This window comes from Anabas testudineus, chromosome 5 (assembly GCF_900324465.2).
Source record: "Anabas testudineus chromosome 5, fAnaTes1.2, whole genome shotgun sequence".
In the NCBI taxonomy this organism is placed as follows: domain Eukaryota; kingdom Metazoa; phylum Chordata; class Actinopteri; order Anabantiformes; family Anabantidae; genus Anabas; species Anabas testudineus.
The window spans coordinates 3647663-3661641 of record NC_046614.1 but is presented as its reverse complement, the minus strand read 5'-3'; the positions used below and the strand labels follow the sequence as shown (position 1 = coordinate 3661641).

The following is a 13979-nucleotide window of genomic DNA, read 5'->3' as shown; positions in this document are numbered from 1 at the left end:
GCTTTTTGGCTGCAACTCTTCCATGAATACCACTTCTCTCCAGACTTCTGTCTTTCATCTGCTGCACTAAGTTTCCTTACGACCACTGCGTCTACGATCCTCAACGTTGCCTGTTTCTTTGTGCTTCTGCAAAAGAGCTTGAACTCTCTGGCAGAGACCTTGTTTATGCAGTATAACTACCTTGTGTCTTGTTGCTGTGCTCAATCTTGCCATGACATGAAACTGTCTTTCACAACCTCACTTTGGTAGCAGAGTTTGGCTGTTCCTCACCCAATTTTAAGCCTCCTACATAGCTGTTTCTGTTTCAGTTCATGCTATACAAGTGAGTATAACAAGCGACCACTGAAAAATTATTCTATATTATATCACAGTAGATCACTTTTAAATCCCAGTTGAATCTAGCCAACCTCCTTATTTCGGTCAATCCTCTCACTAGGAAATGTGAGAGCTCTGAATTTACCCTGTCTTCCAGAATAAAGCTTTTATGTCCAGTGGACTTTTTGCATTGTAAGTAAAAGCTGCATCAAACACATAGCCAGTCGTGCACCTGCTATTCCTAGGTAGGATACCATCAACTCAAAGGTAGTTGACAATTGTTTGTATTTTTATACTGTACCTACCTCCAGTAGATGAGCACAGCCAGCAGGATGACGAGACAGAGGAAGGTCAGACCTGAGACCACCACTAGAGGTACCAGCCACTCCACATGGCCTAGCCCTGCCACAGACATTGGCCTTGTCTGGTGGGTCACGTTGGTCACTGCATTTGGGCGATCTAAAAAAAAGGCAGAGAAATCAATGAGGAATGCACTCCACAGGTATTCTGTGTTGACGGAGATGTGACTGGGTAGGAGGCAAAAATCACCCGCAATTCTTAGTCTATGTTGACATCAGGATGGATTAGAATGAGAGCAACTAAGCATGCAATAGCATGAAACATTGAGAAAGCTGACCCCATATGTTTAACTGGCAATTCAACAAAGTTCTAGCTCAGTATGTTTATATAAAATTGTCATATTTACAATACAAAATGTTAATGTTGAAAAACCTGCAAAAAATATGTTTTTCAAAGATTTCAGATATCATATGCATACTGACATTTTTACTTGCATTTAGGAAATGATGAGGAACACACACCGGTGGAAAACAAACAAATAGTTGTGAGATCTTAAAAGAAAAAGGTTTGAGAGCTTTGCCTTCTCTGCTCCGCTTTCTTCTATTTTTAGATTCCAAATTTTATCTTGGCCACCATGATTCAAAGTTTAATTTTTTGACATTTGTTGAAACAATTCTTGACATGTCAAGTTTATTAGAATGTATGTATAGTGTGGATTTGGGACACAGTTTATTTGCTAAGCTAGCACAGACACACGCCTCATGCTTCATCTAACTGAAAAACATAAGATGCTGCAAAAACCATCAAGCGAATCAAAATAAATCAGATCAACATAGCCTGTCAAGCCAGTTCCTGGCCGCTGTCCTCGCTGTCCTGAGCTCTGCACGCTAAGCACACTGCTTAAGGAATTGCATCCAGATAACTTAATCAAAACAGCAAACAGTTTTGCATAACTTGAATCATTTGTTAAATTCTGTAAAATGCTTTTCAGTCCCTTAATAATCACCACCACCTACCCAGTTCAGCTGCTGTAGCCGTGATGTTGCTGGAGCTGACGGTGGCCCCCATGGCCTTCAATCTGCAGCTCTACCTGGAGCCGAATGCTACATCAGGCTGGGCCCCTGCGCTTCACCACAGCTGGCTTGCATTGCCATGCAAAGGCTTGCATTGCCACCTCCCCATCTCCTCCCTTTCATCCACATGCACACAGACATGCACACAGAGAGACCCAGAGATGCTGCCTGCCTCAGTTCCCTTCCCTTCGCCTTCTGCCTTTCTCTTACGTTTACGGCACTCTGCCAAAAATAAATAAATAAACACTGTGTATGCAAGCAGTACACAAAACCATAACATGCACTCGCAGCCAGTCACTAATGTGTAGTGAGATACAAACAGGCACAAACATACCTAACACACACATACACATCTAAATGGAGCAGAGGCTTTTTCTCCCCTACAGTCTAGCCTCCAAGCTTCATCGCCTTTTGCCATGTCTGAAAGTAGGCCAGTACTCAGATCACAGAAAGAAGAGAAAGGGGGTGGGGTGTGGGGCGGTAGAGGACAAAGAGGAAGGGATGGAGTGGTGAGAATAAGAAAAGAGAGGCCTGAAAGAAAAGATGGAAAGAGAAAAGTAGAAAATGAAAAGTAAGGATAACAAAGGGCAAAGTTTGAACAGCTCAGAAATGGAGGGATAAAGGAGCAGGAGAGAAAAGAGGACAGAACGTGTGGAGGTAAAAACAAGAGTCCAAGCTTTCCTGTTTTAAATTTCTAATTGTATTACTGTAGTTTGACAACCCACTATAACTAGCGGCTGAAACCCGGCCTGTGGCTGTCTTCTACACTACAGTTGAAATGTTTAGAATTGACTAGACACCCACAATCGAGGCAGACAAAGCTGTTAGATACTTAGTTTTAATCCCTGGGTGAAATGGGATTTGTAGTTGTTTGTAGTTTATATATAATAATGTCTAGTCTTAGACTGTGTTTCAAAGCACTTGAAATTGTATTCATATCCCATAGTGTTTGCTTGGCTAATGCAGTGCCCTGCTGAATGTCTTGGCCAGGGGATGACGAGGAGAGGGAGGAAGAGGAGGAGAAAAGCATTAGGTCTGCTTTTATGTAATGCTAGAATTCTGGTAACACTTTATTTTACATCACTGCAATTCATCACCTCTTATTACATTAAGACCTTTGGATATAAAGGACTTTATGCAAACGTCTAGAACCTCTCTCTACTTTGCAAACAACACCCTGAACTCTATAATCAAACTACAATTAGTTTAAAGCAAGGTGAAAAAGCTTTTTTACTATTCTACACAGATAAACTATGATACTGTTGACTTTTGATGATAAATGTCATGGTTATTTAATTTACCACTGATGATTAATCCACCCCATACAAAACCCATAATGTTCTCGGTAAGTAGTCAGTGGAGTAGTCTGTCACTCTCTTACTGTTGCTTCAAAATATTGTATTAATAGTTAATTTGAGCTTATTTTCAGTTTAGAAAAAGAAAGTTGAACCTTATGATGCTATAATTAAACAAAGTGCTATTTAGTTTTCCAGAATCAGCTGATACATTAGATTCTTTCATTATCACTATCTGTAGAACAATTGATGTCACATGTCTAGGAGATAATAGTGGAGATAATTAAATTATAACCAAAGCAGGCAGTCTTTTCTGTAATCTTCCAATAGAATGAAATAAACAGGCAGGTAGATCAAAACACAAATAAAGAGATCTGTTACTCTCTGTCACATCAATATTATTGATAGACAACTGATTCCCTGATTCCTAACCACATGCTGAAGTGTCCCTGAACAAGATACGGAACCCCTAATGTTCGTCCCTCAATAAAGCAGTCTGTCAACAAAGAATTACCCCAAGGGGATAATAAAAGCATCAATTATATATAGTTATGGTGACTTGGAGATACTTCGAGAATCTATGTCCTACCACACTGCAGTTTATAAAGGTCTATTGATAATTTTAATACATCTCAGAAATATTAGATGGACTATATATATATATATATATATATATATATATATATATATATATATATATATATATATATATATATGTGTGTGTGTGTCAAATATACTTGTTTAAAACTTGTTTATATATATATAAATATACCAAAATGACCAAAAAGTGTTTCTGTATAATATTGGCACTTCTTAATGGCAAATATACTTGTTTATATATATATAGATTTTCAAGATTAAAGATTCAAAAAAATGCAGTAATTATATGACTGAAATTGTCAGTTCCCCCACCCCTTACAGAGTGGTGTGGAATTGTAAAGATTGATGGCCACAGGTTGAAAGGACCTCCCGTGATGCTCTGTGCACTTGATGTTAATCAGTATTTGGCTGAACGTGCTCCTCGGTTCAGCCAACACACTGTGTAGTGGGTGGGAGGGATTGTCCAGGATTGAGAGGAATTTGGATCCTTCTTAGCAACCTCTAGCTCCATCCCCAGAACAGAGCCTCCTTCCCCTCCCTGATCCTGACTGACAGCAGTCTCTGGACCCTCCTAGCTGCCTCCCTGTCTCCTGACCTAAACGCCTTCTTTTTTTGATACTGATGAAACCATAGTATCCTTTGATGTCACTTCCCTCTTTGGACAAAGAGGACAAGTGGTTACAGAGAGGGGTGATTTGCCTTGCATGTGCAAATCAACACCCCCTCTCTCAACAGAGGTGAAGGACTTGTCTTCTATTTATCATGTTTATGACCCATTTTAGGTGTTAAGAGGGGTTGGCAGAGGTGTGACTATTACATCTTTCACATCCTCCCCTTCCCTTATTTCACCTAACGAGTCTATTCAGGCCAAGGGGTGGAGTGAAACCAAACCTGGAGTACAGATTTGTGGGCTCCAACCAACTATCTTCAGACTGATGAAGCTGCTTGGATGACAAGCAAAACGTTTCAACCTAGCAAGAAGAAAGTCCAGTTGCCATGACTCAACTACCAGATTTTCTTTTATATGACTCTAGGGCACATGTAGACACAGACCAAGTATAATAGAAGTGTACTGTAAATGGGGTGGCTGTGGCTCAATAGGTAGAGCAGTTGACTGCCAATCACAGGATTGGTGGTTTGATTCCCGGTTGCCACGTCACATGCCAAAGTGTCCTTGGGCAAGATGCTGAACCCCTAGTTGCCCCTGGTGAGTCAGGTCAGCTGCATAGCAGCTTTGCCATCGGTGTGTGAATGGGTGAATGAGATGCAGTGTAAAGCGCTTTGAGTACCAGCTAGGTAGAAAAGCGCTATATAAGTGCAGACCATTTACTCAGTCCTTTTTTTAAATTTAAATTTTCTGGTTTTGTAGAAACCAGTCCCCAAGAGGTCCATTCAAAGTTTGTTGATTCTCAGGGACCCAATTCCTGTTCAGGCTCAGTCCAAACACCATGACAATTTCAACTAAACACTTGAAGTCCGACTTTGGTTTTCTCGGAAAAGCAGACTCACTTTGAAAACAGCGGCAGCAGAGTGCAAAGAACAACCACTGCTCTTTTGAATTTATGGACATACTCAGAAGTTTTTCTTCTTCCTCCATCCTCCTATGATCTGAATAAACTCTGGATTTATTTATTTTTGACTGAGCGGTCCAGTCAAATGTATGCTAAGTTCCAACCAGTTTGTGGATGCTGGATTTATTTCAGCAAAACTGGTCGTCGAGGGTCTGTTCACACACATTTTTAATCTTACTGTTACTATAATTCTACTTTTCAGCATTACAGTGTACATGCACATTTTGGGGACTTCAAGGACCAGTTTCTAAAGCCCAAAAGGGACACTTTAAAATACATAAAGGCCAGGATGGAATTTCTAGTTAATATCAGACAAAACACCCAAAATGCCCAAACACAGAATGCCATCTGACCATATCTTCACTCTAGATCAGAGGTGTCAAACTCAGGCCCGTTGTTGAGCGCAGCAACTCCAAGCTGTTTATTTTTCACAGGAACGTTATTGTCGGCTCTGTACATGGGTCACAACAGTCACACCCGTGTAATTATATTTGGTCCGCGAGATCATATCAAATGTTTAAAATGTGTATTAGAGCTGACACAGTTGTCATCTTTCCTCCCCAACACTCTGACCCACCTCCGTGCCGAAGATTTCAGGATTTCCTCAGCTCAGAGCCTAACCCCAGACGTTGATATACTTGCATCTAAGAAGAGATGCCAGGTATCTCACTTGAACCAATGTGCATAAGAGTAATTCGGAGTGTAGCAAACTGAGCTTGAATGAATGCTGTCTTTATGCTCTTCTTCTACTCCATGGCATGGACTGTTAATAGTTGAATGTTTCCTTTTTTATTGAAGTAAATTAGTATTATTTTTGTAGTTGTTTTGTGGCTGGCCTGTGAGAAAAGGCTTTTTATTAAAAAGGAACTCGAAAGACTACAGATAGAGACATAATAATTTATTTTAATTCATTTAAATAAGAAACAAATACCACAGATTTTTTTGACTGTTTTATTTCAAATTTCTCATTTGTTTATAATATTAAGCTTTGCTTGCTCCAGATTCAATGTTTATGCAAATCTAAAGCTTGTTTCTTTCTATGAAAAGGTTCAACACTACATATCTGGAGAGATGGGAAAATATCCACAATTGCAGTTAATTTTTCAAAAAAGATTGAGTTTGGCCCATAACTTTGTTCCAGTTCTTAATTTTGCTCCCCAGCATGCAGGTCTACTTTTGGTTGCCTGAATTTTCAAAAATAGAATGGGAGGTAGAACTTTTAGTTATTGAGATTGTCTCTTGTGAAAATTGCTTCTACTTCGAATTGAGGAGGCAGAAACCCTCTCTACATTACTGGACAAAACTTAAAACTTTTCTTTTTGAAAAAGTTTACAGTCACATTGTTTTGTATGTGCTTCTCTTCACTCTTATCTTTCCACTCACCCCAGCTGGTCGAGGCAGATGGCCGCCAACCCTTAGCCTGGTTTTGCTTACTTAAGGAGGATTTGTTGGGTCATTCTCTATAGAGTTGTCTTTTGGTTGTCTTGACCATACTGTGTAAAGTTCTTTGAAATTATTGACAGAGTATAAATAAATTACGTTAACATGAGGTACATCAGTACATCAGTTAACTCACCAGTATGGATGGGGAAAAGCCAGTGCTTCTTGTCTTTTCCTGGGCTTGGCCTGTGTGTTTCTGTGGGGCCCTTTATAGCAGGGAATGTTGCAGTTTTATTAGCTTCCTCGGTAGTGACAGTGGCATTAGCATTAAGTGGGTTGCTTGTGTACACCACCAGATGATCTGCACCAGGTGGTATGTGAGTGGGATCTGGTTCAGTGTGTTTTTTCTCCTTTGCAGTGGATTCCGTTGTCTTGCTGCGTTGCTCATTCACCAATGTACTGTTGTCTTTTATCCATGCTTTGCCCATATTTCCTGATTCTTTCTTCTCTTTCTTCTCCTCCTCTTTTTTTTCTTCCTCCTCCTCGTCTTTTTCCTCTCCTTCCTTCTCTCCATCATCTCCTTGGCCCTTGTTGGCTTCCCTTTCTTCACCCACAGCTTCATGGTTATCTATGGCTGCAGCTGTCATCACAGCAGAGGCAGAGGTGGTGGCTTCTTTAGTGGGTTCAGTGGTCTGGCGTGTGGTGGTGGGATTATGGGTCGGTGCTCTGCCTGGCCAAATGGAGCTGGGGAAGGACGAGATGACACCGCCACTGAAGCCTAGTCCAGCTAGTAAAGTGCTGGTCACCACAGATGCCACTGTTGCCTGACTACCACTGGAGGATGGGCCAATGCCTGTCGCCATGGACACAAAGGAGAAGGGGATGCCTGAGGAGGTCCAGGTTGAGGAGCCAGAGGATATAGGAGCCATGTCAGCTGAAGAGGCTGGAGAGACTGTAGGCTAAAAGCAAAACAATTTACTGATTAGACTTTAAAATTATTTATCTCTTTTCCTCAGTAAGGACCAACATTATTGACTAAGCTGCTTAACATCTTAATGCATGTTTAAAGGATCACTTTACTCAGTTTGCATGAAGTAATGTTACATACTACATACATAAATAAAGACAGATGTGATTAAGTAATGGATATGAGTGCACCGATGATTAAACATTTAAAATGTAAAACCATACAATACATTATTGTCTCTGACTTCAGCTTGCATCCCAAAAAAAAAACTAAATAATTGGGCCTTTTTGTGAATTCTCAAACACTTTTTGTTTTTGTTGGAAAAACTGTTTCAATTCATATCTGTAGAGTCAGAGTGAGTGAAGTAGATACAGACATGGCAAAAATATTGTTGGTATCCCTCTGTTATGAAACAAAAACCCACAAAGATCAATTAAATAAAACTGCCAAAAGTTTTTTAATTGTCCTTGGGCATTTTTAATTAAAAAAATTTAAGGAGCGGGCATGATAGCTAAACTACACATTAATTGCATACCTTCCCTGTTGAAATGCCAGAACTGGGTCACATTATACCAAACATTCAGACCAATTTTTATCAGTCTGTCTTCCAACATGGAATGAGATATAAAGCAAATGGATTTGAATGCTAATAGACCAAATACAAATGTGAGGCAATATAGACACTGCTCTCTGCTGGATAAAATGTAAAAGACAATGATAGTAATTTATCTCTGCTTCGCTTACCATTCCAGTTTTCACAATTCTCGTCCCTTCAAAGATCCTAGTGGTGTTTGCTGAAGCACAGAGAAGAAAAAAGGCATAAATCATAGTGAAATATAAGAGAGACAATCAGGCAACAATTCACTTGAAGGGGGTGACTGTAAGCACATTATTCACAACATCACACATCATACAATATATGCAAATGTTGGAATACTTAATGGGGCAGCCAATAAACTGATTGCATTTTAGTCTGCTCTTGCTTTATTTCTTTCCTTTAGGCTGCAGCTATTGATAAGGCTCACCTAAATAACTTGGATATTAAGGATTTTGTAATGTTATGATCAAAAGCACTGCACTGTCAGATTATACTATTACATTGTGCATAACCAGAGGGAGCTGTGTACATTACAGAGTCTTGTAATAATGCTCATGTTGATAACATAATGATGGCATCAGTTATGTATGTTGGTGTCTGCATTACCTCTGAATAGCATGCTCTGACTGAAGTCACTGCGCATGTCGTGCATGCATACAGCCTGGACTCTAAACAGGTACAGCACATCAGTGGAGACCGGAGAAATGATGGCTTCCTGGACAACAAATACAAAACACATGCTGCTTTAAACGCACAGGTGAACTAATCGATCATATGAAGGAACAGAATGATATTGGGGAATCATAATCTTCTTGTTATGTGACAATATGAGTTGAAAAGTCCAAATTTGAACTGCAGCTCAGCTTCTTCCTTGGCAGATGGGGGTGGCTGATCGTGGTTATGTGACCGCTGACAGAGCAGTCACATTAGAATATATATATTTTTTTTTTGTCTCTGCTGTCCTATGCATGGTTATATTGCCCGTCATCATCATCCAGTGTCTTTTTTCTTAGAAGTTAGCAGTTTAATCAAATTTCAAAGGAATGAGCCTGGATCCACCTGGATTCACCTCCAGGTCATAGGTGTCAAACTCACAGCCCGGGCCACATCCAGCCCGGCGTACAATTATATCTGGTGCTCGAGATTATATAGATATATTATTATTATTATTAATGGCCCGGCGATATGAAGCGATGATAACACACAAAATATAGATTCCATAATGCAGCGCAACAGCTGCCAAACGATAGGTTACCTGAGAACACTCCCGTGTCAATCAAGTCAAGCATCTGTTGCTGTAAACAACCCCTAACAATGTCGAGAAGCTACAGTACAAGTAGAAGAGTTAAAGAAGAATCGGACCACTCAGTAGACATTCTTCACCAGAGCGAAATCACAAGTACTGACATGACAGATACTGCACAGCTATCCATCTTCATCCTTGGAGTGGACTCCAATTTGTGCGTTACAGAGGAAATATTAGACATTAAATCGATGCACGGGACAACGATAGGAAAATACATTTTTGAAAACGTATGCCAAAGTGGAACCGACATGAAACTACCTTGGGACAAACCCATTCCACTTACAACAGATGGCGCACCAGCGATGTGCAGTGAAAAGGTGGGCTAGTGGGGAGGATGCAGGAAAAATTGCACAAGGAGAACTGTACTGGTGTGTTGTCATCAGGAAACGCTGTGTAGTGAAGCCTTAAAAATTGAACATTTAATGAGCACTGTGCCGCAAACCGTAAACATTATCCGAGCTAAAGGTTTAAATCACTCTATGTTTTTATTAATATTCATGTTCAAAAAACATTTAGTTTTAGCGTGTTCAGTACATATTTATCCTGTTCGGCCCGCAACTTAAAGTGTGCTTTGAGTTTTGGCCCTCTGTGCAATTGAGTTTGACACCTCTGCTTTAGACGCACACCACATAACCTCAAACACATCACCTCCACTAGAAAAACACAGTGGTGACAGCATCATGCTGTGGGGATGCTTTTTGGCAGCCAGCCATGAAAGGCTTGTTAAGGTAGAGGGTAAGATGAATGCGGCAAAATATAGGACAATCCTGGAGGACAATCTTATTCAGTTGGCAAGACAACTACGGCTTGGAATTAGTTTTCCAGCAAGACAATGACCCAAAGCATACAGCGAGTGCTACACAGAAATGTTTTACTGAAAAGTTAGGTAAATGGGTAGGTAAAAGTAGGTAAATGGTCTGGAGTGGCCGAGTCAAAGCCCCCTGAAGGGGGTGAATATTCTTGCAAACACTGATTTCACTTTACATATTTTTATTGAATTGACATTACGTTGTAGAAACCTGTTTCACTTTGACATTAATTAGGTATTTTTCTGAAATTGTATTGTCAGAGTCACCAACTTTTATTGACCATGACTGATTTCTAATGTCAATCAAAAGAAGAAACATCCAAGGGGGTGAATACTTTTTTATTGGCACTGTATATACAGTATACAATTTTTTAGGCCTATCAAACCTGTTATTTGGACAGGACTGAGGATGCTGCATGCAATCACCGTCCCATAATTATTATCAATAAGAGACTGTTTGGTTCTACAGGAGACTCGAAGGAGCCCAGTAACATCTTAAAATTGCCAGGTAAATTCTGGAATCTTGGTTTCTATGTTTTCTATATAAAGGATCCCCTTACCCCACTATCCTTTTTTATATACTGTACTGTTGTACACTTTTGTATCAATACTTTTATACATTGTGCCCTGTAGAATTCAGTTAAAAATATATTTCCCTTATTTGCTCCACATTCTTTATAAATGGTATGGGCCTGTAAAATAGTCTGCAAGTGAATTATTACATGGGGATTTGCCATTGATTGTGATGAGGAAACATCTGAGGGGGACTTGAAGGTGATGTAAGTCCCGCTTGTGACATAGGTAGAGGCATCAAGGGAGGATATGAGGAATATGAGCAGAATCACAGGGCTGACACAAAGAATGAGGGAAAAAGCAGGTGTGGGAAGGGGAATTTGCAGGCCCCATCCTTTTAGATTCTGAAAGTGGGCGCTACTTTCACAGCCAGGGGGCGCTCTGAGCCCTTTGTTGCAGCTTATCCTGATTTCCCACAGAGCAACTGGCCCAAGGTCATGCCTTTTTGCACAGGCTGACAGTCCTGCATCCCCTCCAGCTTAGCATTAGTATTCTGCTAGTCGACTGACAGACCACAATGTAAGGGAGTGAAACCTCCTGTCTGCTCCACAGCTCATTTTGGCTCCTGATGAGACCATTTGTAATGAAATTGATAGAGGATACTGCTTTGTGCGTCCATATTGGTTCAGCATGTGTATGTATGTTTGTGTTTAAAAAGATTTGTCCCCATACAAATTCATAACTACTTTATTAAAAACCTCCACTGACCCATTTTTCCAAATATTTTGCCAAACCTGTATGTGTACCTTAGTTAAACAAAAAGTTATTTTTATTAATGCAGTCAGTGCTGATTGGATCATTAAATTTTGTTCCAAAACAAGTTGTTTGTGTTTGTTTAATTTTTCAACAAGTTTGCTGCTATATTTCTGATGATGTAAAACCTTTTGTATGTTTGATTTAACGCTGTCCATAATATATATTTATATATGTCCCTGTATAGAGCATCAAGAAAGTTCACCTGGACGACTAAGAATCTTCACCGACATTAAGAAAGTATTTACAAACTTTTTCTCTATTTTGTTGTTACAGTCTAATTCCAAAATGAATAAAATTCATTATTTTAAAATAAAAAATGAAAAAATCACATGTACATAAGTATTCACAGCCTTTGACGTGACACTCAAATTTGTGCTCTGGTGCATTTTGTTTCAACTGATCATCCTTGAGATGTTTCTACAATGAATTTGGAGTCCAACTGTGGTCAATTCAGTCAGTAAACTTCACTTGGAAAGGCATACATTTTTCTGTATATGGTCACACAGTTAACAGTGCATATCACAGCACAAACCAAGCCATGAAGTCCAAGGAAATGTCTGTAGACCTCTGAGATAAGATGTATAGAGGCACAGATCTGGGGGCAGATAGTTTTCTGTAACATTAAAGGTTCTAATGAGCACAATTGCCTCCATCATCTGTAAATGGAATACAGACTATAAACTATGACCAGGGCTGTGCATGAAAGATTATAAAAAAGGAAGAAAGCAAAGACAGAAAGGAGTCAAGGATAGAAGACAGAAAAGAATTAAAAGAGAACCTGAAGGTCAATAAGAAAAAAGTAGCTCAGCTATTTAACTGAGCCAGGGGTTATGAGAGAAATGGTCTATATTTAGAATTGCCCCCTTTTATTTGTTTGAAGCAGCTTTGATTTGATACTGTGCTGTGAAAAAAATATTGGAGCCCAAAGTGATTGTTTTTTGTGTTTTTCAGAATTAACTGTTTCAGATCAGTATAAAAATTTAGCATACAACAAAGACAACCTCAGCAAACATTAAATCCAAGTTTATAATCATCATTGTAGCATTCAGGTCCAGACTTTGACTGGGCTGCTTCAAAATGTATTTTATTCCCTTTGAGTCATTCAGAGGTCGACTTTCTCTAATGTTTGCGATCATTATCTTGCTGCATAACCTAGTTGTGATTTAGCTTCAACTTACAGGAAGAAACCAGTGCAGTAGTAACTCTATATAAATGTATTTATGAAAAAAGACAGATATTTAACAACCTGTACTAAGAGCAACTATTGCCATCTCAGTTTAGTGACAAAGCGGTATGAGACATGCTTTTAAAAACGTTCTATTAATAACAGCAGCAATATGTCAGGGAGCTGTTTTATTATAAATAATTTGTTGTTAGCAACAGAAATCACCAAATCAACAGAAGACAAAACAAAAGAATTAAAACAAACTAGAATTTAAAAAGATTTGGACAGAAAGTGTTAAACCAAGACAGTGGTAAGGATAATATTGGTCTCATATGATAGCACATAAATACATTAAATTTAAGTATTGTTATGCCTCTCTTTGCAATGGTTTGGTTTAATAGAGATCAGCTGCTAAATTATTTCCTACACATTTTACAAAATTGACAAATTTAAGGACGTTTTTTTTTTCGTCAAAAAGTGTCCAAAAGTCAAAATCAAGCACTTCTTTCACAGGAACTCCGTCACTCCTTCACTCCACTTCACTATCCACATTGCATTTATTATTCAGCCGTGGTGGCTTCTGCTTAATTTCAGTGTTAAAAAGTCTGTACTCTGACATAGCTGAACTAAAAAAAGAAAAACGCCAAACACTGAAACTAACTTCACACACAGAATTCCTTACATAGCCTAAAACACATCGCTGTGATAAGGTACACACAGCTGTGGACATAAAGATCAATTGAAAGTGTTCATTGTTCTCTTGTATCTTTGTGGAATACTTGGTAGTACAAACATAGCTACTGACAGCTACGAGTCAGAAACTTCTGAAAGAGATTTTTTTTGCTTAAAAAAACAAGCCAAAAAAGCACATCAGAAAAAGTGTGTAAGCAACAGTAAAAGAAGGATTTTAAGCCCTAGACTTGAATTGGATGATTCATCCTTTTATTGACATTATAAATCAATCCTGATCAATAAAAGTTGGCGACTTTGACAAAGAAAATTCAGAAAAGTACCTCATTAATGTCAAAGTGAAAACAGGTTTCTACAAAGTTATGTCAATTAAATAAAAATATGTAAGGTAAAATCAGTGTTTCCATTATTTTCACCCACTTCATGTCAGTATTCAGTAAATACACATTTGGCTGCAATCACAGCATGGAGTCTGTGTGTATAGGTCTCAGTTAGGCTTGCAAATTTGGACACTGGAATTTTATGCCATTCTTCTTTGCAAAACTGCTCAAGCTCTGTGAGGTTGTGTGGGGATCGGGTGTG

At 39.1% G+C, this 13979-nt stretch overlaps 1 protein-coding gene across 1 annotated transcript in view; it reads right to left on the bottom strand.

The window, feature by feature from the left end:
- Positions 1–13979, bottom strand: part of LOC113151697 (receptor-type tyrosine-protein phosphatase gamma-like) — a 353442-nt gene that overhangs the window by 29681 nt on the left and 309782 nt on the right. The window contains exons 10-13 of the mRNA XM_033325969.1: positions 8706–8814; positions 8246–8295; positions 6731–7493; positions 621–774 (exon numbers count right to left, since the gene is read on the bottom strand). Coding sequence (XP_033181860.1) covers positions 621–774; positions 6731–7493; positions 8246–8295; positions 8706–8814 — 1076 coding nt within the window. The remainder of the gene's footprint in view (positions 1–620; positions 775–6730; positions 7494–8245; positions 8296–8705; positions 8815–13979) is intronic.